The sequence below is a fragment of the Coregonus lavaretus genome (genome assembly GCF_964263955.1).
Source record: "Coregonus lavaretus genome assembly, chromosome: 16".
NCBI classification, from domain to species: domain Eukaryota; kingdom Metazoa; phylum Chordata; class Actinopteri; order Salmoniformes; family Salmonidae; genus Coregonus; species Coregonus lavaretus.
Window position 1 is genome coordinate 22,443,025 of NC_140003.1, and position 27,932 is coordinate 22,470,956.

General features: G+C 45.3%; 1 protein-coding gene across 1 annotated transcript; it reads left to right on the plus strand.

Moving 5' to 3' along the window:
* On the plus strand, window positions 1-26,036 carry LOC311144098 (raftlin-2-like; the record flags this gene model as incomplete). The annotated part of the gene is made up of 8 exons (XM_084180068.1): window positions 1-139; window positions 12,529-12,709; window positions 13,645-13,937; window positions 16,256-16,474; window positions 22,065-22,171; window positions 22,814-22,917; window positions 23,044-23,122; window positions 25,827-26,036. 8 exons carry the CDS (start codon window positions 1-3, stop codon window positions 26,034-26,036), a joined length of 1,332 nt encoding a protein of 443 aa, XP_084036194.1.
* Window positions 26,037-27,932: the final 1,896 nt, after the last annotated feature.

Here is a 27,932-nt window from a genome sequence, read left to right on the forward strand (position 1 = left end):
ATGGGCTGCGGATTGAGGAAACTGGAAGACCCGGAGGACAGCAGCCCCGGGAAGATCTACTCCACTCTGAAGAGACCACAAGTAGAGATCAAAACCGACACCGTTTACGAGTATGTGCTACTGGACTTCAGTTTGGAAGGTATGCATTTGGGTCTCACCTTTATAGATGAAGCATAATACTTAGGATCTATTCTAAAAAATGTTTCTTTAGACATTCACTAGGCTATGCTAACTATATTAACAGCTACTACGTTACCCCCAAGCCATAAGACTGCTTAACAATTAATCAAATGGCCACCCGGACTATTTACACTGCTGCTACTCGCTGTTTATTATCTATGCATAGTCACTTTACCCCTTCCTACATATACAAATTACCTTGACTAGGCTATACTAACTGAATGAATGAAAGAAAAACATTAATTACTATTTTCCTCTGAAATAACCTGGGTTAGGTGCTTTTAAAGCTTGTCACTATTTTGACTATGTATGGCTTTTGGTTTTTGAACAGTGGCTTACAAATTGCAGATTTGCTTTTCAAATAGGCTACAATGGTCTTTCTTTTGGCTGATCTTAATTGGAACACTACACGTGTGTATCCAATGCAGTGGCTACCGTCCTCTCTCCTAGCAACAGTGCTGTCATTTTATCATCCAGAGAAATAGGTCGGGAAGGTTTTTCTTTTTTCTTTACCCCCTCTCTTCCCGTGTGTGTGCGTGAGTGCATCCATGTGGAATGAAAAATATCTTACCTTCTGTCCTAATCTCACAGACACCTGCCACCACATTAGAATATGATTTATAATCATCTGAAAGTGCCACAGCATCCTTTGTCAGAATGCAGTGTTTTAGGGTCATCTCTACAACATGAGAAGCTTGGGGCTGGCTGATGTTGTACCAATGACCTATTTGGAAGGGAAATAATGCTACAATTTGTTTAGATGGAAGACAACCATGTAAACAGTGGTTTGTGTCACTTTGGATGGAGTGTTGTTAGTTTAGTAAGTAGCTGGTAGAACCCAAATAATGGTGTTGAACCCATATAACCATGTTCAACCCCATTCCCTAAAAAATAATTGCAATGTATTTGACTCTGTAGACAGAGGCTCCCTGGTGTGAGTCACCACTATCACTCTCACTGTGGAGCCTCTGTCCTTATGGTTAGGCCTACAGTGCCTTGCAAAAGTATTCATCCCCCCTTGGCGTTTTTCCTATTTTGTTGCATTACAACCTGTAATTTAAATTGATTTTTATTTGGATTTCATGTAATGGACATACACAAAATAGTCAATATTGGTGAAGTGAAATGAAAAAAATAACTTGTTTCAAAAAATTCTAAAAGATGAATAACAGAAAGGTGGTGCGTGCATATGTATTCACCCCCTTTGCTATGAAGCCCCTGGTGCAACCAATTACCTTCAGAAGTCACATAATTAGTTAAATGTTTATTTTTTATTTTTTTATTTAACCTTTATTTAACCAGGTAAGCCAGTTGAGAACAAGTTCTCATTTACAACTGCGACCTGGCCAAGATAAAGCAAAGCAGTGTGGAAAAAAACAACAACAACACAGAGTTACATATGGAATAAACAAAACGTACAGTCAATAACACAATAGAAAATCTATATACAGTGTATGCAAATGTAGTAAGTTATGGAGGTAAGGCAATAAATAGGCCATAGTGCAAAAGAATTACAATTATAATTTAGTATTAACACTGGAGTGATAGATGTGCAGAAGATGATGTGCAAATAGAGATACTGGGGTGCAAATGATCAAAATAAATAACAATGTAAATAACAATATGGGGATGAGGTAGTTGGGTGGGCTAATTACAGATGGGCTGTGTACAGGTGCAGTGATCGGTAAGCTGCTCTGAGAACTGATGCTTAAAGATAGTGAGGGTGATAAGTGTCTCCAGCTTCAGAGATTTTTGCAGTTCGTTCCAGTCATTTGCAGCAGAGAACTGGAAGGAATGGCGACCAAAGGAGGTGTTGGCTTTGGGGATGACCAGTGAGATATACCTGCTCAAACGCATACTACGTGTGGGTGTTGCTATGGTGACCAATGAGCTAAGATAAGGCAGGGATTTGCCTAGAAGGGATTTATAGATGACCTGGAGCCAGTGGGTTTGGCGACGAATATGTAGTGAGGGCCACCCAACGAGAGCATACAGGTCACAATGGTGGGTGGTATATGGGGCTTTGGTGACAAAACGGATGGCACTGTGATAGACTACATCCAATTTGCTGAGTAGAGTGTTGAAAGCTATTTTGTAAATGACATCGCCGAAGTCAAGGATCGGTAGGATAGTCCGTTTTACGAGGGCATGTTTAGCAGCATGAGTGAAGGAGGCTTTGTTGCGAAATATGAAGCCGATTCTAGATTTAACTTTGGATTGGAGATGCTTAATGTGAGTCTGGAAGGAGAGTTTACAGTCTAACCAGACACCTAGGTATTTGTAGTTGTCCACATATTCTACGTCAGAGCCGCCGAGAGTAGTGATTCTAGTCGGGCAGGCGGGTGCAAGCAGCGCTCGATTGAAGAGCATGCATTTAGTTTTACTAGCGTTTAAGAGCAGTTGGAGGCCATGGAAGGAGTGTTGTATGGCATTGAAGCTCGTTTGGAGGTTTGTTAACACAGTGTCCAATGAAGGGCCAGATGTATACAAAATGGTGTTGTCTGCATAGAGGTGGATCTGAGAGTCACCAGCAGCAAGAGCGACATCATTGATATACACAGAGAATAGAGTCGGCCCGAGAATTTAACCCTGTGGCACCCCCATAGAGACTGCCAGAGGTCCAGACAACAGGCCCTCCGATTTGAAACATTAAACTCTATCTGAGAAGTAGTTGGTGAACCAGGTGAGGCAGTCATTTGAGAAACCAAGGCTATTTAGTCTGCCAATAAGAATGCGGTGATTGACAGAGTCAAAAGCCTTGGCCAGGTCAATGAAGATGGCTGCACAGTACTGTCTTTTATCGATCGCGGTTATTATATCGTTTAGGACCTTGAGCGTGGCTGAGGTACACCCATGACCAGCTCGGAAACCAGATTGCATAGCGGAGAAGGTACGGTGGGATTCTAAATGGTCTGTGATCTGTTTGTTAACTTGGCTTTCAAATACTTTCGAAAGGCAGGGCAGGATGGATATAGGTCTGTAACAGTTTGGATCTAGAGTGTCACCCCCTTTGAAGAGGGGGATGACCGCAGCAGCTTTCCAATCTCTGGGGATCTCAGACGATACGAAAGAGAGATTGAACAGGCTGGTGATAGGGGTTGCGACAATTTCGGTGGCTAATTTTAGAAAGAAAGGGTCCAGATTGTCTAGCCCAGCTGATTTGTAGGGGTCCAGATTTTGCAGCTCTTTCAGAACGGGGGGGCATGGGCAAGTTGCAGCGGAGGGTGCAGAGCTGGTGGCCGGGGTAGGGGTAGCCAGGTGGAAAGCATGGCCAGCCGTAGCAAAATGCTTGTTGAAATTTTCGATTATCGTAGATTTATCAGTAGTGACAGTGTTTCCTAGCCTCAGTGCAGTGGGCAGCTGGGAGGAGGTGCTCTTATTCTCCATGGACTTTACAGTGTCCCAAAACCTTTTGGAGTTAGTGCTACAGGATGCACATTTCTGTTTGAAAAAGTTAGCCTTTGCTTTCCTAACTGATTGTGTATATTGGTTCCTGACTTCCCTGAAAAGTTGCATATCGCGGGGGCTGTTCGATGCTAATGCCGTACGCCACAGGATGTTTTTGTGCTGGTCAAGGGCAGTCAAGTCTGGGGTTAACCAGGGGCTATATCTGTTCTTAGTTCTGAATTTTTTGAATGGGGCATGCTTATTTAAGATGGAGAGGAAAGCACTTTTAAAGAACAACCAGGCATCCTCTACTGACGGAATGAGGTCAATATCCATCCAGGATACCCGGGCCAGGTCAATTAGAAAGGCCTGCTTGCTGAAGTGTTTTAGGGAGCGTTTGACAGTGATGAGAGGTGGTTGTTTGACCGCAGACCCATTACGGACGCAGACAATGAGGCAGTGATCGCTGAGATCCTGGTTTGAAGACAGCGGAGGTGTATTTAGAGGGTAAATTAGTCAGGATGATATCTATGAGGGTGCCCATGTTAACGGATTAGGGGTTGTACGTGGTAGGTTCCTTGATAATTTATGTGAGATTGAGGGCATCTAGTTTAGATTGTAGGACGGCCGGGGTGTCAAGCATATCCCAGTTTAGGTCACCAAGCAATACGAACTCTGAGGATAGATGGGGGGGCAATCAATTCACATATGGTGTTCAGGGCATAGCTGGGGGCTGAGGGGGGTCTGTAGCAAGCGGCAACAGTGAGAGACTTATTTCTGGAAAGGTGGCTTTTTAGAAGTAGAAGCTCAAACTGTTTGGGCACAGACCTGGATAGTATGATAGAGCTCTGCAGGCTATCTCTACAGTAGATTGCAACTCCGCCCCCTTTGGCAGTTCTATCTAGACGGAAAATGTTGTAGTTGGGAATGGACATTTCAGAATCTTTGGTGGCCTTCCTAAGCCAGGATTCAGACACTGCTAGAACATCAGGGTTGGCTGAGTGTGCTAACGCAGTGAATAACTCAAACTTAGGGAGGAGGCTTCTGATGTTAACATGCAAGAAACCAAGGCTTTTGCGATTACAGAAGTCAACAAATGATAGCGCCTGGGGAGCAGGAGTGATACTGGGGGCTACAGGGCCTGGTTTATCCTCTACATCACCAGAGGAACAGAGGAGGAGTAGAATAAGGATACGGCTAAAGGCTTTAAGAACTGGTCTTCTAGTGCGTTGGGTACAGAGAAAAAAAGGGGCCGATTTCCGGGCATTGTAGAATAGATTCAGGGCATTATGTACAGACAAGGATATGGAAGGATATGAGTACAGTGGAGGTAAACCTAAGCGTTGGGTAAAGATGAAAGAGATAGCATCACTGGAGGCACCAATTGAGCCAGTCTCCGCGTGTGTGGGGGGTGGGACAAAGGATCTATCTGAGACAGGTTGAGCAGGACTGGGGGCTCTACATTGAAAAAGTACAGCTAGAACTAACCGAAACAGCAATAGGCAAGGCATATTGACATGGGAGATAGGCATAAAGCAGTCACAGGTGTTATTCGAGAGAGCTAAGACAACAGCTGGTAATGGCGACGAAAGTTTGAGCTGAGGCTAAACAGATCAACAGGATGGGTACTGTATAAAGAAACAGTCCAGCATGCTATGCCATCTTGGATAAAGTCCACCTGTGTGCAATCTGAGTGTCACATGATCTGTCACATGATCTCAGTATATATACACCTGTTCTGAAAAGCCCCAGAGTCTGCAACACCACTAAGCAAGGGGCACCACCAAGCAAATGGCACCATGCAGACCAAGGAGCTCTCCAAACAGGTCAGGGACAAAGTTGTGGAGAAGTACAGGTCAGGGTTGGGTTATAAAAAAATATCAGAAACTGAACATCCCACGGAGCACCATTAAATCCATTATTAAAAAACTGAAAAAATATGGCACCACAAAAACCTGCCAAGAGAGGGCCGCCCACCAAAACTCACGGCCCAGGCAAGGAGGGCATTAATCAGAGAGGCAACAAAGAGACCAAAGATAACCCTGAAGGAGCTGCAAAGCTCTACAGCGGAGATTGGAGTATATGTCCATAGGGCCACTTTAAGCCGTACACTCCACAGAGCTGGGGTTTACGGAAGAGTAGCCAGAAAAAAGCCATTGCTTAAAGAAAAAAATAAGCAAACACATTTGGTGTTCGCCAAAAGGCATGTGGGAGACTCCCCAAACATATGGAAGAAGGTACTCTGGTCAAATGAGACTAAAATTGAGCTTTTTGGCCATCAAGGAAAACGCTATGTCTGGCGCAAACCCAACACCTCTCATCACCCCGAGAACACCTTCCATAAATACAGGGAAATTCTTGAGGGAAACCTGTTTCAGTCTTCCAGAGATTTGACACTGGGACGGAGGTTCACCTTCCAGCAGGACAATGACCCTAAGCATACTGCTAAAGCAACACTTGAGTGGTTTAAGGGGACACATTTAGATGTCTTGGAATGGCCTAGTCAAAGCCCAGAGCTCAATCCAATTGAGAATCTGTGGTATAACTTAAAGACTGCGTACACCAGCGGAACCCATCCAACTAGAAGGAGCTGGAGAAGTTTTGCCTTGAAGAATGGGCAAAAATCCATTTTAATTCCAGGTTGTAAGGCAACAAAATAGGAAAAATGCCAAGGGGGGTGAATACTTTCGCAAGCCACTGTATGAGCTTTAGATATGATGATGTGATTAGATATGTCTACATGGGTTATAGGGTTTGGGCTGGCAGAATAATGGGCACAGTAGAAAGTGGCATGGCACCCTGCTCAGGGGTTTGGATTAAAGCCCACTAGTTAATACAGTTGATACAGTCACTCTTATTCTACAGCACAGCCGTTATCTGGACATAGCCTAAATCAATTTTCGTATATTCTCAATAAGTGTGTGCGTTCATGCGTAAACTGCCTTAACAGTTTAGTGACCTTAGTTTCTTTGGGAGATAAGCAGAAAGTCATTGGTTTCCTCCACACTAGCCAAATCCTGTTCAACTGGATTTAGGAGTCCCTGTCTGTATAGGCTGGTTGTTGTGACTTCCATACCAACAGAAATCCTGGTTAAGAAAAAAAACAAAAAAACATGGCCTCATAGACATTATTGAAATAATGTACTGCTTATTGTAAATATCAAATGATATGTACTACTGTGTACATATTAAGACTGTGGTACATGTTGTCAAGTTCAACCCTAAATACTGTATATACTGTAGATATATAGACAGCCTGAGGGTCTGTTTTGGAGCATACATAATCCTAAACGTGACTGAGCTCCATTCCTGAGTGAGGAGTGCCTGGCCTGCAGATGCCTCAGAGGCAAAGCAAATGGCACATCTCCAGAATACCTCTGACTGCACAGTCAGCTGCTGTATAGGCCTGTATAGAGACCCAAACACTGACGGTTGAGTAGCAGGCACACTCCAAGAAGAGGCTGGAAATGAAAACAATATTAAGCTTATAATTGACATGATGCTTAAGGGTTAAAAGGTGCAGCCAGACAGTACCTACTCCTTTTAATGCCTCTAGGTACTGCTGCATTGGGTGCCTGTCTGTGCCACACAGTATCAAAGCATTACTTGTCTTAATTCTTTATGAGAAGAGCTTAGCCACATTTGATTGGCATTTGGTGCTTGCTGTGACTCCCATGACCCCCAGTACCAGGGCACTCCACTGGATAGGTGGCTAGGCTGACTGCTGTCTACCATGTTTTCTCCTACAGAGCCTCTGAGCCAGATGTTTCAGTGTGAGGCAGAACAAAACAGACAGATTAATAAAGATTAGAACTAACGTCCTTAATCATCCATCTTGGATCCGTTTCATTGTTGTTCTCTGATTTAGGCCAAACTATTGGGATTTAGCTTCAGTATTAACATTAGTGTTAGCATCAACATTGGACCTGCCTGATGATTGGAGACTAGTTAGAACCCACTACATGTTCCCTCTTCTCTCCCTCAGTTCTCCTTGAAACGAATAAACATTTCTGGGACACACACACAACCTCTCTCCCAAGCCCTTCTCTGGCTGCACCTTCGCTCACATGCACACCCCCACCCCCAGCCCAGTAGCTTGGCCTCCTTTTAAAGCACCATTACTCCTGCCTGTGGCGGAAGCAGAGGCCAGGGCCATCACATCAAAGTGGCTAATGGCTAAAGCCTCACATGCTGATTAGTTTAGCTCGCAGTACAGTCAGTGTGGATCGAGGGAGGAAGGGAGGGCTGGAGAGCTCAGCTGGACCCAGGAAAGAGGCTGGACGGCAGCCCGTGAAGAGGGGGGCAGAGTGGGCCTCACACTGTTGATCCATATGGGCTCTACTGGGCTGAGTGGGGGATGGAGGGAGGTGATGGAGGGATGTTAAAGGGCTGGATTGATGGATGGATGGCTGGATGGATAAATTCACGGGCAGCGGGGTGACAGGTTGAGAGATGGGATTTGTGGTTGGACAGAGGTGGCTAGAGAGATTAATAATTCAAGCTGGATGGGAGGATATTAGGGCTGGGACGATACCAGTATCGCAATATTTTTTCCAAGGCAAAAATGAAAACACGAAGCAGATCTAACTCTTTGGTCCTTTAAAAACCTGCTGTATGTAAAATATTGTGTGCTATAGCTTGGAAAATAAATAAATGTGACTCTGGGTGACAACATAATTATGTTTGTTTCCAACATTAGGGCTGTTTTCCTAAAGAAGTTAATATCGCTTCGTGTTTTGTTTCCTTGACACGATACTAACGAGCATCGAGATACTGGTGTCGTCCCAGCCCTAGAGGATATTAGTTGGATAGGAGGATAGATTGAAAGATGAAAGGATTTAGGGATGAGGGATAAGTGTATCCACCCACCCCGCTATCCTAAAATATTATGACTCTTCTCTTTCCAAGGTTGTTTACCTCGATTGACTGCTAGGCCTGGATTCTCATCAGCCTCCTGTTCTTAGTAGCCTGGTCCCAGATCTAGTTGTGCTGTCTTGCCAACTCATATAGTCATTCTTATGCCAATGACCATAGGAGATGGCAAGACGGCAGAAACAGACCTGGAACAAGGCTAGGTTCTTGGTATTTGTCTGTCTGTGGCAAATTAAATTCCGCCTGACCTGGACCATATGCGGGTGTTATTCCAGAACAAATTAAACGCAACCACAGTCCACTATAATCTCTTCTCTTCTCTCTCTGTGTTAATCTGACTGGAACCAGACTCTAGAAAATGCTGGATTATCTCAGATTACAGAGAATTTATATTACATTTGGAGGAGACTACAAGGGCAGTGGTACAATCCAAACCTGGCTGCTGTAGTGATATGGTTTAACACATTGTGAAGAATCAATTCTGCTCTGCTCGGCTAAATTGAGTTTCCAGTGAACTCGCGGGGCCCTGATTGTAATGTTTAGCTAATGTAATGTAATGATCTGCTAACAGAGTTGCAATGGGATGGTGTATTACTGGAAACGTTCTAAGTTTACCAGTAAACTACCAGAATTTTGGCATCTTTCAAAGATGTTATGTAATCTATCACAAGACATCTAGTGGCCCTTTTGGGTATTTCAGATTATCACAGGTTTCTCTAATAATCTCTGGCCCTCCGTGATATCAAAATTATAGTTTTAAGCATGTTTTGAGGCAATACAGTGTTTGTAAACAAAGTAAATGTAAATAAACATTGGAGTAAAACAAGCTTCTATTTGGGGTTCTGATGGGGTGTGACAGTTCAACTAAGCTCATGAGAAGTTTTAAAATAGCTACAGAGTTCAATGGCTGTGATGGGAGAATGAGGATGGATCAACAACATTGTATTGACTCCACAATAATGACCTAAATGACAGAGTGAAAGAAGTATAAAAAATATTCAAAAACATGCATATATGTATGCAGCAAGGCACTAAAGCAATACTGCAAAAAAACACGGCAAAGGAATACACTTTTTTGCCTAAATGCAAAGCCTTGTGTTTGGGGCAAATCCAACACAACACATCACTGAGTAACTGCCTCCTTATTTTCAAGCATGGTGGTGACTGCATCATGGTATGGGTATGCTTGACATTGGCAAAGACTGGGACGTTTTTTAGGATGAAAAGAAACGTGATGGAGCTAAACACAGGCAAAATCCTAGAGGAAAACTTGCTTCAGTCTGCTTTACTAATTGTAGCCAATTCAGTTGCAGTAATTATTTTGCAGATTTTTTGGTAATTCCAGTAGGTGTCCTTCACGTCAACATTATTGTGTTTTGATGTATTTCTGATACCTTTTAAGACTTTTTCTGGTAGATGTTTTCTAAGACCCCTTTTCCATCGGTTTATTCAGAAATCAATGCCTTAACTTATGCCACATTTTTAGATGGAAAATGGTTTAAAAATATATCTATGCCTTAAATTCCCCAAAATATAGACTTGTAGCTTTAATTTGATATACTCCTATGAACTTCACATATTGGTACCCATGGGTCCTTTTTGATGGAAATGCCTATATTTGGGATCCAGCATCACTTTCTCTCATTTTCTTTTAGTCTCCTTCTACCCTCATTCTTTCTCTTCTCACTCTCCTTTCTTCTTTTGCCAGCTTTCTTTCCCTCTTTCTCACTTTTACACAAGCTTTCCTTTTCACACACACACAAGCTTTCTGGCTCATAAAATCTTTCTTGTAAACCCCCCTTTTTTGCGCCACTCTTGGTATCTCACTACATCTCCTTCCCCCTCTCATATCTCCCCATTTCCATCCTTCTTTCCACAGTCGGCCCCTCTCTCTTCCCCCCCTCCTGTGCTCCCCCTCTTCTCTTCTCTCCTCTCTTTTTCTCACACACAGTGGAGAACAGAGGGCTCAGTGTGTGGGTTGACAAGGGTGAGCCGTGGTGATGGGAGGGGGTGTGAGGCGGCTGAAAGAAGGGAGACTGAGAGGGACAAAAGAGCCCAGGCCAGAGAGACGTGTGTGTGTGTGACACTGGAGACTGGATTAATAGCCCGCCGTTGAGCTCCTCTAGGGAGCTTTTGGTTGAAGTGTTGCTCTCCTTGCTCTAGAGCTCAGGTGGGACCCGACACACACACACACACACACACACACACACACACACACACACACACGGCGAGATGGCAGAGACACCACCAGCTCAAAAGCTTCTCTTCCACTGCTTCCCTGGCCACCCATCTGTCTAGAGATTTCACTATGACCTGGACTTGCCAGGATGTTTTAAACCGTAGCCAAATTCAGCCAGGACCTGCCAAATTCACATGGATGGAATTTCAGTAAGAAGCTGTTATTATCTCAGTCTCAGAGGTGTTTGTGTGTGTATGGGATATGAGTGGGAGTGTATTTTGTGTGTGAATGTGTGTAAATATATGATGAGCTTTTCCGTCAGTTGGAATGTGTGGAGCGTGTTTTTATGTCTGAAAATGGCCTTTCTGATTTGGTGTTTGTGTTTTTGTGCGCTTGCATGCATGCTTGACTGTGATTGTGTTTACTTTCGTGTGTGTGTTTGTGTTTGTCTGTGGCACCGAGCCAGCCCCTGTGAACAGCCCCTCTTTGTGAACACAGGATGTATGGTGATGGTGGTGCTATAGGTCTCCAGACAGCCATGAGAAAACTATAGAAAACAACTCCACCAGACACTGACTAGTCACGTTATCAACAAACCTTAACACAATGCCCCCTCAACACAGACAACAATCCAGCAGCACCAACATATGTTTTATTTTCATATACACCGGATAGGTGCAGTGAAATGTGTTGTTTTACAGGGTCAGCTATAGTAAATTAGGGTTACGTGCCTTGCTCAAAGGCACATCGACAGATATTTCACCTTGTTGGCCCGGGTATTCAAACCGGTAACCTTTCGGTTACCAGCCCAACGCTCTAACCCGCTAGACTACCTGCCGCCCTGCAACAACCCCACAACATTGCAAACCAACCGAAACAAAAAAAACAACCCCAGCAACACATGACTTCAGTCCTAATTTATTGTAACACCCCTAGAATATCTATGTAACCAATGGGTTAGGGTTGTCAGGGTTACTGGTGGTGGTGGTTCTATGGTGGTGTCGCTCTCATCAGGGCCTGTCCTGGGTTAGGGTTGTCAGGGTTACTGGTGGTGGTGGTTCTATGGTGGTGTCCCTCTCATCAGGGCCTGCCCTGGGTTAGGGTTGTCAGGGTTAGTGGTGGTGGAAGGGAAACCACTGGAGGAACAGACATCTGTCTGATCAGTATAGCAAGAGGAGGACCTGGAAATGTGTCTTATTTTGGAACCGTTAGCTGTACACCATGAGAAGAGTTTGTGAAGTGATGTGCTGTTGAAGTGTGAGACTGGCAGCATTATTTAATGACTAAGTCGCTCTGCATAAGAGTGTCTGTCTGCTACATTCAACTGTCTGCTTATGGGACAGTCCAGAGTCTCCAGACTGGTCTTCTGCACTCCACTTTCTCTCTGTGTGAATACCTCAGCATTTGCCCTCTTATCTCCTCTGGGAATAACTAGGGAACAGAAAGGGCCTGCTAAAGAGATTATACTACAGACAGGCAGAGGAGATCTGATTGGTTGTCAGTTCAGGACTGAGACTTCTCCTCTGGGGTTAGACTACAGACGGAGGAAGAAAGATGTCATGCTGCTAGCCTCTACTCCTCCTTCCTCTATTCTTTATGCAGGAGTTTCTGTTGCTAGGGATTTTATTGACTCACTCTGTTCCTCTTTCTCCTTCTCTCTTTCGTCTTCCTTATTTACTCCTCTCCTTTCCCTCTGTTCTTTTTACTCATCCTCCCCTCATCTCCCCTCCTCTCCTTGCCACTTGTCTTCCTTTCTCCTCTCCTCTCCTCTCCTCTCCTCTCCTCTCCTCTCCTCTCCTCTCCTCTCCTCTCCTCTCCTCCCCTCTCCTCTCCTCTCCTCTCCTCTCCTCTCCTCTCCTCTCCTCTCCTCCCCTCTCCTCTCCTCTCCTCTCCTCTCCTCCCCCCTCCAGGTAGTCGCCCCACGGTGCAGTATGTGTCCACTCTGTGTGAGCTGTCCCAGGCCCTCCAGCCCTACTACACCCAGGGCTACATCCTCACCACCCTGCATCCCATCATTCTCTCTGTTGGACGCACGCGTTCCCTGCCCTTCAGCCTGCTCTACCGAGCCATCCTGGCCCGCCCACGACCCAGGTACCAGACACACTAGCATGCATGCCTGGAGGCACGTACACATACACACAGGCAGCCGCTCCCGGTAGAATTGCCCCGATCTAGAATCAGTTTGAACCATTAGGGAGGTAAAACACAAAACTTAACTTAGATCTGTGCCTAGGCCAGGGGCCGTCACAACAACCCATAACCCCCCCACCATCCCTTAATCTGAGCTCAGCATTGGAACAAGCCACCCAGCCTTAACCCATCCAACCTGGTAAATAGATTAATGATAGATGATGTAGCTGCATATTTAATGCAACTTCAGTGGAAGGTCAGACTGCTAGTTAAGGGGGAGGGGTTAGGGGGAGACTCCTGGAGAGTATGTTTTGTGGGGCTCTCAGCTGCAGGGGTTGCCATTGGGTAGAAATGTACCCTGACAACAACAGCTCTCTCAGGGCCAATAGGGTCGCAGAATCTCACACATGGTGCCTCCTGTGTTATTGTCAAACCTGTAATATTAAATATTATTAATATTATTAAAATGTAAGGGTCTTTTATTTGAATATACATATACTACAGTATATATTATACACTACCTATTTAGTATGGTTTTTTATCCTTTATGTTTAGAAAGTAGTAGCCATCTCATGCATGGCCAATGAATGATTTATGAGTTCTGTCTGCAAACACTGACAAAAACAAATCAAGTATGAACTCTCCGGCTGGACAGGGCTCAGTAGCATGAGACCATTTACCAAGCTAATGCATACAGATTAGACATGGCTTTACAGTCTCAGAGTAGCTGACAGTCAAAACACATAAATTATGAATGAATGACCTGTATGCAGTTTGTGATCATCAGTGATTACCAGTTTGAACCGGCAGTATAATGACTGTGAACGTCTGTGTCTCTGTTCTGTTCTCTCCTTCTGTTTTCTTCTGTTCTCTCCTCTCCTCTCTCTGTCTCCTAGTAAGCAGGTGGTGTCCATGTGTCACAGTGTTCCTGTGCTGAGGGTTGAGGAGTGGCCTATCCCAGGGGAGTCCCTGACGGGGGACACTGTTAGAGCACTCATCGACAGGGTGAACAGTAGTGCCCGGGGGGGAGTGAGGTTTGTGGGCTCAGTGCTCCAGCAGGCTGGAGGAGGGGGCAGTAACAGCAGGGTGCCTAGCCCCAGGAGAGGCTATCGATCCCCTCCACGCACCCCTCCAGGTACCCCTCCTGGAGAAGGAGAACTGGAGGATCACAGCCCTACCTACAGCCCTGGTGAGATACTAGTTTTCTTGTCTCTTTTCGTCCCGTGTCTCGTCTTCTCTTCTCCTGCCTTCTCTTCTCTTCTCCTGCCTTCTCTTCTCTTCTCCTGCCTTCTCTTCTGTTCTCCTGTCTTCTCTTCTCCTGCCTTCTCTTCTCTTCTCCTGCCTTCTCTTCTCTTCTCCTGCCTTCTCTTCTCTTCTCCTGCCTTCTCTTCTCTTCTCCTGCCTCCTCTTCTCTTCTCCTGCCTTCTCTTCTCTTCTCCTGCCTTCTCTTCTGTTCTTTTCTTTTCTTTTCTTGCCTCAGCTCCCAGGCTTCCATTTTCTCACGACTTGGAAGGATGGCAACGCGAGACTACTTCTCTTCTCTCCTCTCTTCTTCTCATCTGTCTCCTCACCTTAACAATGTTGACATGTGGGCTATATCTGCTATCTCCTCTTAACGTCACACAACCTCAAAATGCTGAACACATCCCAGCCACACTGTGGAGTCCTGGATATGTTTCTCCCTTTAACACTCTACTCATCCCCCTCTCCCCCAGTCTGTCAGTGTAGTTCAGTTGAACTCTGTGTTGTGTGGATGACACTGACTGATGGCCCTGGGGTAGGAGAGGCCTCTGCACATCAGTCAGGTAACCCTCATCCACCAAGCTGGGCACAACTCCTCACCACAGAGACAACCATACAGACTGACACGTCCTTGTCCTAAGTAGAGCGAGTTGAGTTCACATAACCTCATAGACTGCCAATGTCTGTTGTCTCTGTGCCTTTGTTCTTGTTCTCCTCCGTGATGGCTTGAACTGGCAGATTCATCTGACTCTCTACCACCTCTTCCCCTCTCCCTCCCTCCTCCCCCTCTCCCTCCCTCCCTCTTCCCCCCCTCCTTCCCTCCCTCTTCCCCCTCCTTCCCTCTCTCCCTCTTCCCCCTCCTTCCCTCTCTCCTTCCCCCTCCCTCCCTCCCTCTCTCCTTCCCCCTCCCTCCCTCCTTCCCCCTTCCTCCCTCCTTCCCCCTTCCTCCCTCCTTCCCCCTTCCTCCATCCCTCTTTCCCCTCCCTCCCTCTCTCCCCCTCCCTCTCTCTCTCTCTCCTCCTCTCTCCCTCTTCCCCCTCCTTCCCTCTTCCCCCTCCTTCCCTCTCCCTCCCTCTTCCCCCTCCCTCCCTCTCTCCTTCCCCCTCCCTCCCTCTCTCCTTCCCCCTCCCTCCCTCTCTCCTTCCCCCTCCCTCCCTCTCTCCTACCCCCTCCCTCCCTCTCTCCTACCCCCTCCCTCCCTCTCTCCTACCCCCTTCCTCCATCCCTCTTTCCCCTCCCTCCCTCTCTCCTCCCCCTCTCCTCCCCCTCCCCCCCCTCTCCCTCCCTCCCCCCCCTCTCCCCTCCCTCCCCCCCCTCTCCCCTCCCCCTCCCCCCTCTCCCCTCCCCCTCTCCCTCCCTCTCTCCCCCTCCCCCTCCCTCCCTCCCTCTCCCTCCCTCCCCCTCCCTCCCTCCCTCCCTCCCTCTCCCTCCCTCCCTCCCTCCCTCTCTCTCTCTCTCTCTCCCTCCCTCTCTTCTCCCTCCTCCCTCCCTCCCTTCTCCCTCCCTCCCTCCATCTCTTCTCCCTCCCTCCCTCCATCTCTTCTCCCTCCCTCTTCCCCCTCTCTCCCTCCCCCTCCCTCTTCCCCCTCTCTCCCTCTCTCCTTCCTCCCTCTTTCCCCTCCCTCTTTTCCTTCCCTCCCTCCCCCCTCTCTCTCCCTCTCTCCTTCCCCCTTCCTCCCTCCCACTTTCCCCTCCCCCTCTCCATCCCTCCCTCTCCCTCTCTCTCTCTCTCCTTCCCCCTCCCTCCCACACTCCCTCCCTCCCCCCTCCCTCCCTCTTCCCCCTCTCCCTCCCTCTTCCCCCTCTCCCTCCCTCTTCCCCTTCCTTCCCCTTCCCTCCCTCCCGTCCTCTTCCCCCTACCTCCCTCTCTCCCTCCCTCCCTCCCTCTCTCCCTCCCTCCCTCCCTCCCTCCCTCCCTCCCTCCCTCCCTCCCTCCCTCCCTCCCTCCCTCCCCCCTCCCTCCCTCTTCCCCCTCTCCCTCCCTCTTCCCCCTCTCCCTCCCTCTTCCCCTTCCTTCCCCTTCCCTCCCTCTTCCCCATCTCCTACCCCTCTCACTCTCCTTCCCCCTCCCTCCTTCCCCCCTCTGCCCCCTCCCTCCCTCCCCCCTCTTCCCCCTCCCTCCCTCTCTCCCTACCTCCCTCCCTCTTCCCCTACCTCCCGCCCTCTTCCCTCTCCCTCCCTCCCTCTTCCCCCTCCCTCCCTCCCCCCTTTCCCTTTCACTCCCCCTCTCCCTCCCCCCTTCCCCCCTCCATCTCTCTCTCGCAGACCTGAGGTTGCTGGTGTTCTTTCACTCATGGGCACCAGGCTGTGCTCCGCTGGACGCTCTGTCATGTCAGTACCACCAGGGGGCGCTGTCCATGCGCGTGTCCAGGAAGGGTCAGGTGGTCAGCGCGCTGGAGGCCGATTGGCTGGAGCTGACCGCAGCCTACTACCGCAAAGGCTGGTCATTGGTGGACTCGTTTGTGTACTGGGACACACCCAAAGGTATTGTCAAATACTTGAAAATCACGGAGTGTTTATCCAGCGTTAGGGGTACCGTACTCTTTGTCTCTGCTGATAACTTGGGGGCCCATTCACTTGCTGGTTTTCAGGAATCCTTTAATGTCGACAAATTTTGTAGATTTTGTTTGGTCAGCCGTAAGGATATTCAGACAACTGAATTAAGAAGTGGGTCAGTCCCGCTTAGGACAAAATTGTCCCACGAAGCCAATGTTTTGGAGCTTAAAGAAAATAAAACTATACTGTGTGTAGATGGTGTAAAAAGGGACTGTGTTTTAAACAGGTTGAGCTACTTTCACTCAACTACAGGGTTCCCACCTGACTTTCTTCACGACCTTTTAGAGGGAATTGTGCCTGTCCAACTTAGTTTGTGTCTGGGCAAGTTGATTTCTAATAAATACTTCACATTAGACAAGTTAAATAGTACAATTCAACACTTCCCATACTCATTCTCAGATAAGACTAACCGACCCCAAAGAGTAACTCAGACTTTTTGAGTTAATGGAACAGTTGGTGGAAACGGACATGAGAATTGGACTCTTTTAAGGCTGTTGCCCTTGATGATTGGTGAACTAGTCCCAGATAATAACAACACGTGGAGAGTACTTCTTGAGTTGAAATATATTGTAGAACTTTTGTCCTCGTCTGTGTACACAACTGAGTCGCTGTGCTATTTGGAATATAAAATCTCAGTCCATAGGCAGTTGCTGCAGGATGTGTTTCCTGATTTTCGTTTAAGACAAAAACATCATTTTTTGGAACATTATCCTTACCTCATCCGTTGCTTTGGACCTTTGGTTGACTGTTGGACTATCCGTTTTGAAGCTAAGCATAGTTTTTTCAAAAAGGTTGTCCGTGATGCGAACAATTATGAAAAACATTTTGCTCACATTAGCCACAAGACACCAACTCATGCTGGCTTACTTCTTGGACATGCCCAGCCTTTTTAAGCCCCCTTTGGAAGTTGTGAATGTGTCTCTCGTTTCTCCAGACATTTTGGATAAGACAATTAAACAAGCTATTAAGTTAAAATATAAAGACGTGGAATCTGTATCTCTTGCTTCCAGTGTTTCTATACATGGCACAAAGTACACTGAGGGCATGTTTGTGTCTATTGGTAAGACAAGTGGACTCCTTGACTTTGGCAAAATTGTGAAAGTTCTAATTGTAGCAGAAACGGCATCCTTCATTGTTGAACCGTATTTCACCTGGTACCTGGAACACCTCAGGTACTATGAACTCACCAAGAAGCCTTCCAAATAACTCTTTGTAGCAGAACAACTAAACTGCTACTCCCCGCTCTCATCCTACCTTTTACAAGGAATACTTCTGGTTTCACCCCAGAGCTTTCTACTCCACTGAGGGTTTTGTTAAGAAAATGTATTTTATGTTTGCCTTGTTAGTGAGAAGGTGATGAAGCGTACTTCATGAGCTGTAACCGAAAAACAACTGGCATTTGGAAAGTTTGAGGTGAGGGAGCAAGTGTGGTGGAACAAGAATTGTTAGCATTGTTAAGTATCTTGCTAGCTGGATCGAATTCTCCGTTAGCTAGTTAACTAACTAACTACTATCTATGAACTAATGTTTTCCCTCTACAGTATGTGGTTAATTTACAGAATGAGAGAATAGGTGAAAATGAGGCGTTGCTTGTTAAACAAGTGGATTCAGGGATGAAGTGTAGCTGGAGCTGGGCCTGGCTTAAGCTGAATGCCACTATAGAGGTGAAAGGAACACCACACACCTCTTTCTCACTTTATCAATATGGTGGATAAAAAGGGGTATGCCATGTGTACTCTCTGCCTGAAAGAGATCAATTTGCCAACAAAGGGTCTCATGCTCTGCTGCTGGCACATTGTAGAACAGATGTCCACAGGCAGAAAGTGTACAATGTAATAACGTGCAGTGTAGCCCAAAGCTATTGCTTTTGTTGTGTTGAACTTGACATACAGTTGTGTGTGAGTGAGGGGGGATTATTTGTTGTTTTTACTCAGTGAACATTATTTTTGCACACATACAGTGGGGAGAACAAGTATTTGATACAGTGCCGATTTTGCAGGTTTTCCTACTTACAAAGCATGTAGAGGTCTGTAATTTTTATCATAGGTACACTTCAACTGTGAGAGACGGAATCTAAAACAAAAATCCAGAAAATCACATTTGTATGATTTTTAAGTAATTCATTTGCATTTTATTGCATGACATAAGTATTTGATCACCTACCAACCAGTAAGAATTCAGGCTCTCACAGACCTGTTAGTTTTTCTTTAAGAAGCCCTCCTCTTCTCCACTCATTACCTGTATTAACTGCACCTGTTTGAACTCGTTACCTGTATAAAATACACCTGTCCACACACTCAATCAAACAGACTCCAACCTCTCCACAATGGCCAAGACCAGAGAGCTGTGTAAGGACATCAGGGATAAAATTGTAGACCTGCACAAGGCTGGGATGGGCTACAGGACAATAGGCAAGCAGCTTGGTGAGAAGGCAACAACTGTTGGCACAATTATTAGAAAATGGAAGAAGTTCAAGATGACGATCAATCATCCTCGGTCTGGGGCTCCATGCAAGATCTCACCTCGTGGGGCATCAATGATCATGAGGAAGGTGAGGGATCAGCCCAGAACTACACGGCAGGACCTGGTCAATGACCTGAAGAGAGCTGGGACCACAGTCTCAAAGAAAACCATTAGTAACACACTACGCCGTCATGGATTAAAATCCTGCAGCGCACGCAAGGTCCCCCTGCTCAAGCCAGCGCATGTCCAGGCCCGTCTGAAGTTTGCCAATGACAATCTGGATGATCCAGAGGAGGAATGGGAGAAGGTCATGTGGTCTGATGAGACAAAAATAGAGCTTGTTGGTCTAAACTCCACTCTCCGTGTTTGGAGGAAGAAGAAGGATGAGTACAACCCCAATAACACCATCCCAACCGTGAAGCATGGAGGTGGAAACATCATTCTTTGGGGATGTTTTTCTGCAAAGGGGACAGGACGACTGCACCGTATTGAGGGGAGGATGGATGGGGCCATGTATCGCGAGATCTTATCTAACAACCTCCTTCCCTCAGTAAGAGCATTGAAGATGGGTCGTGGCTGGGTCTTCCAGCATGACAACGACCCGAAACACACAGCCAGGGCAACTAAGGAGTGGCTACGTAAGAAGCATCTCAAGGTCCTGGAGTGGCCTAGCCAGTCTCCAGACCTGAACCCAATAGAAAATCTTTGGAGGGAGCTGAAAGTCTGTATTGCCCAGCGACAGCCCCGAAACCTGAAGGATCTGGAGAAGGTCTGTATGGAGGAGTGGGCCAAAATCCCTGCTGCAGTGTGTGCAAACCTGGTCAAGACCTACAGGAAACGTATGATCTCTGTAATTGCAAATGAAGGTTTCTTTACCAAATATGTACCAAGAAAGTTCTGCTTTTCTGATGTATCAAATACTTATGTCATGCAATAAAATGCAAATTAATTACTTTAAAATCATACAATGTGATTTTCTGGATTTTTTGTTTTAGATTCCGTCTCTCACAGTTGAAGTGTACCTATGATAAAAATTACAGACCTCTACATGCTTTGTAAGTAGGAAAACCTGCAAAATCGGCAGTGTATCAAATACTTGTTCTCCCCACTGTATAGCCTTGTGCACTTGATCGATGTCTACTATAGTGGCCACTATAATCGTAGCCACTATAATAGAGAAAAAATAGAATGCCTGTTTGTTTCATTCTATTTCTACTTTAAGATGTTTTTTTTCCCAAGTGCAATATTTAGATATGTGTGGTCTCAAGCGTTATATTATAAAGGCTGTCATAACTGCAATATCAATGTATTGTTTTTTTCTCTGGACTTCAGTGTCATTTGTAGTAAAGTCTAGGCAACAAATAACATTGGATTGCTTTCCTTACATTTCTTTTCTGTGTGTTAGGTTCACATTAACTTCTTTGTTGTTTAATGAGTTAAAACCTGCATTTCAAGAAGGGATCCAGCCTAAGTCACTAGAAATTAGCATTTTAAAGCTGATATTTATTTGTATTTTTATCCCCCCTAGCAGGGATTTTTTTTGAATGTTTCAGTACAAAAACAAAAGTGTCACCTTTTTGGGCCCTCACCAGTTTGCATCCCTGGCGTAGGCGCAGGTCTCATGACACAGCCAAGAAAGTAAAGAGGCACAAGCAACAACTCAGAGGGCCTTACATATGGGGCAGGCATAGCTGATTTAATGTTCTGCACATTTCAACAGCCATACAAAATCCTTGTATGTGACAAATTGAGCAAAGTGATATGAAAATTTGCCCAAAACTGCATATTTGCCCAACATACCAGTATTCAAAGCATATACTCTATTGCTTGAACAAAATGTATTAAACATGCTAATGTATTTGTATCCTGTAGCTCAGTTGGTAGAGCATGGCGCCAGGGTTGTGGGTTCGATTCCCACAGGGGGCCAGTATGAAATATGTATGCACTAACTGTAAGTCGCTCTGGATAAGAGCGTCTGCTAAATGACTAAAATGTAAATGTAAATACTAAGATATAGAGAGACTTAAGGTGGATGTAAGATTCATACTGTATAACAGCCACACCAGGCTTAAAAAGCGATAACAACATACGGGATTAAATATATATACAAATAATAATATATGCCATTTAGCAGACGCTTTTATCCAAAGCGACTTACAGTCATGCGTTTAACATATGGGTGGTCCAGGGAATCGAACCAACTATCCTGGCAATGCAAGCACCATGCTCTATCAACTGAGCTACAGAGGACCAGAAAGTAGAAAGAGATTAAGAACACTTTGTCCTCATCCATCTCTCTCTCTCGCAAATCCACATGTTCCTCAATCATCCATCTCTCTCATTCTGTTACTTTATCAATTTTTGTGTTTTCTCAAATATCTGTTCTTGTTATGTTTGTCTCCCCTCCCCCTACATCCCCCGGATGAGTCACTTCCTGTCTCCCAGTCCCTCCTCTCTCCCTCCTCCTCCTCTCTCCCTCTTCCTCCTCCTCCTCCTCCTCCTCTCCCTTCTTCCTCCTATCTCCCTCCTTCTCCCCCTCCTCTCCCTCTTGCTCCTCCTCCTTCCCCCCCCCCCCTTTTCCCTCTTTCCCTCCTCCTACCTTCCTCCTCCTCCCTTATCTCCCACTGTGGCTATATTTGGAACTCTATTCCCAACCTCCCGACCTGGCTTCCTGTTGCGCTATAGACTGGCAGCAGCCGAGAAAATCCACATCATTTGTAGACATCTGGGGCCTGGGAATATAGCACACTGGGGTCTCTCTCTGTCGCTCTCTCACACACACAGGCAAATTCTCGTGCGCACGCATGTGCAGATATGAACACGGCCTACTTCTCCATGTCTGTAACTAGTTCATTGTCATTCCAATGTCATACTTTCTGTACTAACTAGAATTCACTGCCACATGTAGAGCACTGTAAAGGTATCTGCTGATGAACGTCTGTCCACCGATTGCATTTGTGTAACTCATAGCGTATGAGTGTATGTTTTCTGGTAGATATGCATTATATGTTGATACTGTAGTATGCTGACTGATTGTCTGTTTGTGTTGTCTCAGGTGAGCCCGTGCCCAGGTCTCTAGAGGGTCTGTTTGTCTATGAGGAGAGAAGCACTGCCCCTCCTGCCAACGACACCATCGTAGTGGAGCAGTGGACCGTCATCGAGGTCAGAGAGCCGTGTGTGTGTTACGTCTTACCTGTGTGTGTGTGTGTGTGGTTCAGCCAGTGAGGACAGGTGAATGTGTTGCAGTAGGTAGATATTCTCTGGCGAAAATCCTGTTGGGAGAGAGAGAGATTAGCATTACAGTTACGTCTTTGGGTGTGTCCAAGTAAAACAGAGCTCAAACAACTAGTGGTGGTGAAGGACATTCACTTGTGAGTAACATAATGTGTTCCAGGAGTGTGTTTGTGTGCCAACAACCCTAATCATAATACCACAGCTAGCACTGCATCGCAGTGCTAGCTGTGCCACTAGATATCCTGGTTCGAATCCAGGCTCTGTCGTAGCCGGCCACGACCGGGAGACCCATGGGGCTGCGCGCAATTGGCCCAGCGTCGTCCAGGGTAGGGGAGGGAATGGCCGGCAGGGATGTAGCTCAGTTGGTAGAGCATGGCGTTTGCAACGCCAGGGTTGTGGGTTCGATTCCCACGGGGGGCCAGTATGATTTTTTATTTTTTTATAATGTATGCACTCACTAACTGTAAGTCGCTCTGGATAAGAGCTCAAATGTAAATGTAATAAACAAGTGTAGAAAACACGCAACAATTACCTCTATCCAGCGTGTGACATCATTGCTGTGCTGTATAGGGTTCTGATGTGAAGACAGATTACGGGCCACTCCTTCACACACTGGCTGAGTTTGGCTGGCTGCTCACCTGTGTCCTGCCCACACCTATCATCCGCCATGACAGGTAACACACATAATTGTTGTTTTGCTTGATGGTCCTTCTCGGAACAAACTCGTCCATTTTGTAGTTCGGGTCATCATGCCTTCTATGAGGATTTTCCTTTATAATATATTGTGTGTGTTTCTCCAGTGATGGTAATCTGGCCACCAAGCAGGTGGTGTTCCTACAGAGACCAGTCAAGACCTCTTCAGGACCACAGAGGAACCAGGTGAGGGCTTGGCTTCAGTTAGCACAAAATACTACAACAGGAAAGTTGCTATTTATTTGACAATACTGCCCCCTGTGGGTTTTTGTTATAAGATAAAGGGGAGTGGAAAATGAAATCAAAGTGAGATTTAGCATTATCATACTAATCAATTAATTGAATTACATTGCTACACTATCAATTACACACATCTGTGCTGCATTCAATATTATATTAGTTGCTTTAATTAGATATTCAGGCAGGATTTTGATGACATCCCTGACTATCTGCACAACATTTGGTGTTATTGCATACAACATTTAAAATCACAGCAGAGACATGGTAGACATGATAGCAGTGTACATTTTAGTCAACAATAAAAACGACCAACATACTCAATCAAAAAACCTATTTTTCCTGTCTAGAAATATGATGATAACGAGACGCCCTGGAAAAAACGATTACAAATTACTTTTAATTTTAGTCAACAAAAATGTGACGAGATGGAATTTCCATGTGAGACATTTAATTTGACATGAAGCTCCTTTTCATCTGTTTTGAATGGATGCCCATTTCCGCCACTCAGAAATGTTGATACTATCTCAATTTCGACATACTAACTCGAAATGTCGAGATAGTAGAACATACATTTAGGATATTATTTTCATTTGTAGCATTATGTAGCGATTTCCATCTATCCATGTTGCAGAGATGAGCACAGCAGCGCCGCCGGCAAACGTGTGGCGAGCTGGCATATGCCCCATCACTTTTAATTTGGCTTGATAAAAAATATTGACACGAAAGCGTTGAAAATAGGGACAAAGTACTGTTGTTTAGACTGATCTGCCTCATGATTTGTCAACTCGTGCACAATTAATCGGTGCTTCAGTCTGATCAGCTGTAGCCTACTTATAATCACAGCTGCAGGTAGCCTAGAGAAGCCTATGCACTCTGAGACCCTCTGGCCAGGGGAATCGAAGCAGTAACGTCATGTATTTATAGCCTAAACTATGTACAGTATTTATAGCCTAAAATAGCCCTATTTATTTGTGTTAAGAGAAAATGTGAATGTGATCAAATTTGATTTATATTCAAACTTCGGGTGGCTAGGCTACCTAGACCTTATCACTCCAGAATTATTGACTGGAATTAATCAATCAACACAATAGTGATGACATACTGTGTGAGTAACTTTTTAAATACAAATGCAAAGGTCTACACGATGCAACCCTGCATTAAGCAAACTCAGCCCTGTTAGTTCTATTGTCCAATCGCAGTTGTTGTCTATTTATTTATTTTTTAACCATATGACCTGATTAGAAAAGATCTGGTCCCATCATAGCCCATATAAAAAACGTTTTATAGCTGATTTATTACTATGTCATACCCTCCAACTAGGGTCCGGGGTTTTACCTGGTTAGGTTAGTCCAGTGGTTCTCAAACCTCTCCTCGGAGATCCCCAGACGTTTCACAATTTTGTTTTATGCCAGAACAAGTTCACCTAATCAAGGGCTTGATGATTAGTTGACAAGTTGAATCAGGTATGCTAGTTCTGGAATAGATGAATTACATGAACCGGCTGGGGGTCCATTAGGACAGGTTTGAGTTTGTGGTGCCACCGCTGAAATAATTTTGAGATAGCATTGGCTATTTATTTATTTATTTTTAATTCGTGGCGGGAATGTGCTTCCATAGTTTTGTCCAATCCTAAACATACATGCATGAATGCAAAATATTTCATGCAATCCTCTCATTGGCAGAATTGACATCTTTCAGTTGGCCGGTCTGATTGGGCTGATCTACCTGGCTCTCCCACACAGCTTCCAGGCTGTCTGATTGAGCTCATCTACCTGGCTCTCCCACACAGCTTCCAGGCTGTCTGATTGAGCTCATCTACCTGGCTCTCCCACACAGCTTCCAGGCTGTCTGATTGAGCTCATCTACCTGGCTCTCCCACACAGCTTCCAGGCGGTCACTTGAGTCACATTCGTCAATCTTTTGAACTTGCAAAGCCAGGACACTTGACTTGTAACCAACCTCCACTAGAAACAATAATGTTTACTCTCTTTCTTACTTTCATGTAGGCTTTTTTTTTATTTGATCACATCAGAAGCTCTATTTTCCCATGTGCGCTGTTATTCATTTATCTGTGTTGCCGCTCTCGCGCTGCGGTCTGCAAATGCTAGTTGTGGTTGCATTTTTCCTATGGGAAAAACGAATGGTATTTGTTGAATATTAGGAGGACAGTAATAATTCTGGCCTTTTTGGAAAGCTAAAATTCTCCCCTTTTCAAGGAAACCGCTGTTGTTTTCCCACTTGACTGTTATGATGTGGAGAAAATCAGAGCTGTACATTGTTTAACCTGTAGCCAAGGCATTATAGCCTATATGGTTAATTATGTTACAATCTGCCACAATATCAATGTTGCCAGCTAAGGTATACAAGGGGATAGTAGGCCTAGTTGGATAAGGCTATCTGAACGTGCACATGATGGAAGATAGAGGTAGCCTAAATATTCATTTTTTTATAGAAAAAAATGCACTGACTATTATGTGACAAATTGTCCAGTCTGTCGACTGATAACTAAAACTAATGAAGGATGAAATGACTAAAATGTGACTGACTAAAAAGTATTTAAAGAATAAAACTACATCTAAAATAGCTTCCAAAGTTAACACTGCATGGTAGACTCTTCCTCTCTGATCCTCACCTCTTTGTCCTCTCCCAGGCGGGGTCCATGCAGAGGGACGTGACCACTCGTTCTGTGAGTCGTGGTGTGGGCGGCCCCCGAACACCCCCCACTGAGGAGCTGTCCCCCACTGCGGGGGGTATTGGGGGGTTCCCCGTCTTCGGAGGGGGGTACCCCAGCGCCCTGTCCCACCTGGAGGAGGGGGGCTTCGAGCAGGACGACGGGGCGGCAGAGGTCACATGCATGTGAACCCTGAAATTAACACACAGATGATATACATCCCCCATCTATCCCTCTAATCTCTTCCCTAACCAAGAAGATCATAGATTAGAAAGCAAAACTTGGCACTTTTTATCATGTTTTTTTATCATGAAGCCATACGTACCATTTTGAGATGGTGTTATTTCCATTTTTAAACATTTTGTTGGGAAAAGCAAGCAGTCTGCATTCACTGACATTGAGACACTTTTACTCATACCCACATTCTTCCACACATACACTCAGTCCTGATTCAAAAAGATCACATCGTTCACTCTGCACCTTTTCATATGATGAGAACACAGACACCCACATTCACACATACAGTGGGGGAAAAAAGTATTTAGTCAGCCACCAATTGTGCAAGTTCTCCCACTTAAAAAGATGAGAGAGGCCTGTAATTTTCATCATAGGTACACGTCAACTATGACAGACAAAATGAGATTTTTTTTTTCAGAAAATCACATTGTCGGATTTTTTATGAATTTATTTGTTAATTATGGTGGAAAATAAGTATTTGGTCAATAACAAAAGTTTCTCAATACTTTGTTATATACCCTTTGTTGGCAATGACACAGGTCAAACGTTTTCTGTAAGTCTTCACAAGGTTTTCACACACTGTTGCTGGTATTTTGGCCCATTCCTCCATGCAGATCTCCTCTAGAGCAGTGATGTTTTGGGGCTGTCGCTGGGCAACATGGACTTTCAACTCCCTCCAAAGATGTTCTATGGGGTTGAGATCTGGAGACTGGCTAGGCCACTCCAGGACCTTGAAATGCTTCTTACGAAGCCACTCCTTCGTTGCCCGGGCGGTGTGTTTGGGATCATTGTCATGCTGAAAGACCCAGCCACGTTTCATCTTCAATGCCCTTGCTGATGGAAGGAGGTTTTCTCTCAAAATCTCACAATACCTGGCCCCATTCATTCTTTCCTTTACACGGATCAGTCGTCCTGGTCCCTTTGCAGAAAAACAGCCCCAAAGCATGATGTTTCCACCCCCATGCGTCACAGTAGGTATGGTGTTCTTTGGATGCAACTCAGCATTCTTTGTCCTCCAAACACGACGAGTGTTTGTCCTTTGACACAGCTCTTTGGTCTTGGCCATAGTGGAGTTTGGAGTGTGACTGTTTGAGGTTGTGGACAGGTGTCTTTTATACTGATAACAAGTTCAAACAGGTGCCATTAATACAGGTAACGAGTGGAGGACAGAGGAGCCTCTTAAAGAAGAAGTTACAGGTCTGTGAGAGCCAGAAATCTTGCTTGTTTGTAGGTGACCAAATACTTATTTTCCACCATAATTTGCAAATAAATTCATTAAAAATCCTACAATGTGATTTTCTGGAAATTTTTTCCTCAATTTGTCTGTCATAGTTGACATGTACCTATGATGAAAATTACAGGCCTCTCTCATCTTTTTAAGTGGGAGAACTTGCACAATTGGTGGCTGACTAAATACTTTTTTCCCCCACTGTAACTGTCACCAGCACAAAGCAGGAAGCACAGGACCCACCAGGAAGAACCTCTCTATGCACAGACAGACAGACCTCTGGACTAAACTCCCTGTGACCCACAACACACCTGTTGGACTGATGTGTCCCAATGTTTTTGTTCTTCAGTCACTGCTCACAGGTTTCAGACATTGTTCTTGTTTTGGGAAACCGCCTCAACCGCTCTTCCTCCCTCCCCTTTAGAACTGCCAACACCTCTATTCAATCCAATTCAATCCAACTGTATTTACAGTGAGGGAAAAACGTATTTGATCCCCTGCTGATTTTGTACGCTTGCCCACTGACAAAGAAATTATCAGCATATATTTCAACAGTGAGAGACAGAATAACAACAAAAAAATCCAGAAAAAAAGCATGTCAAAAATGTTATAAATTGATT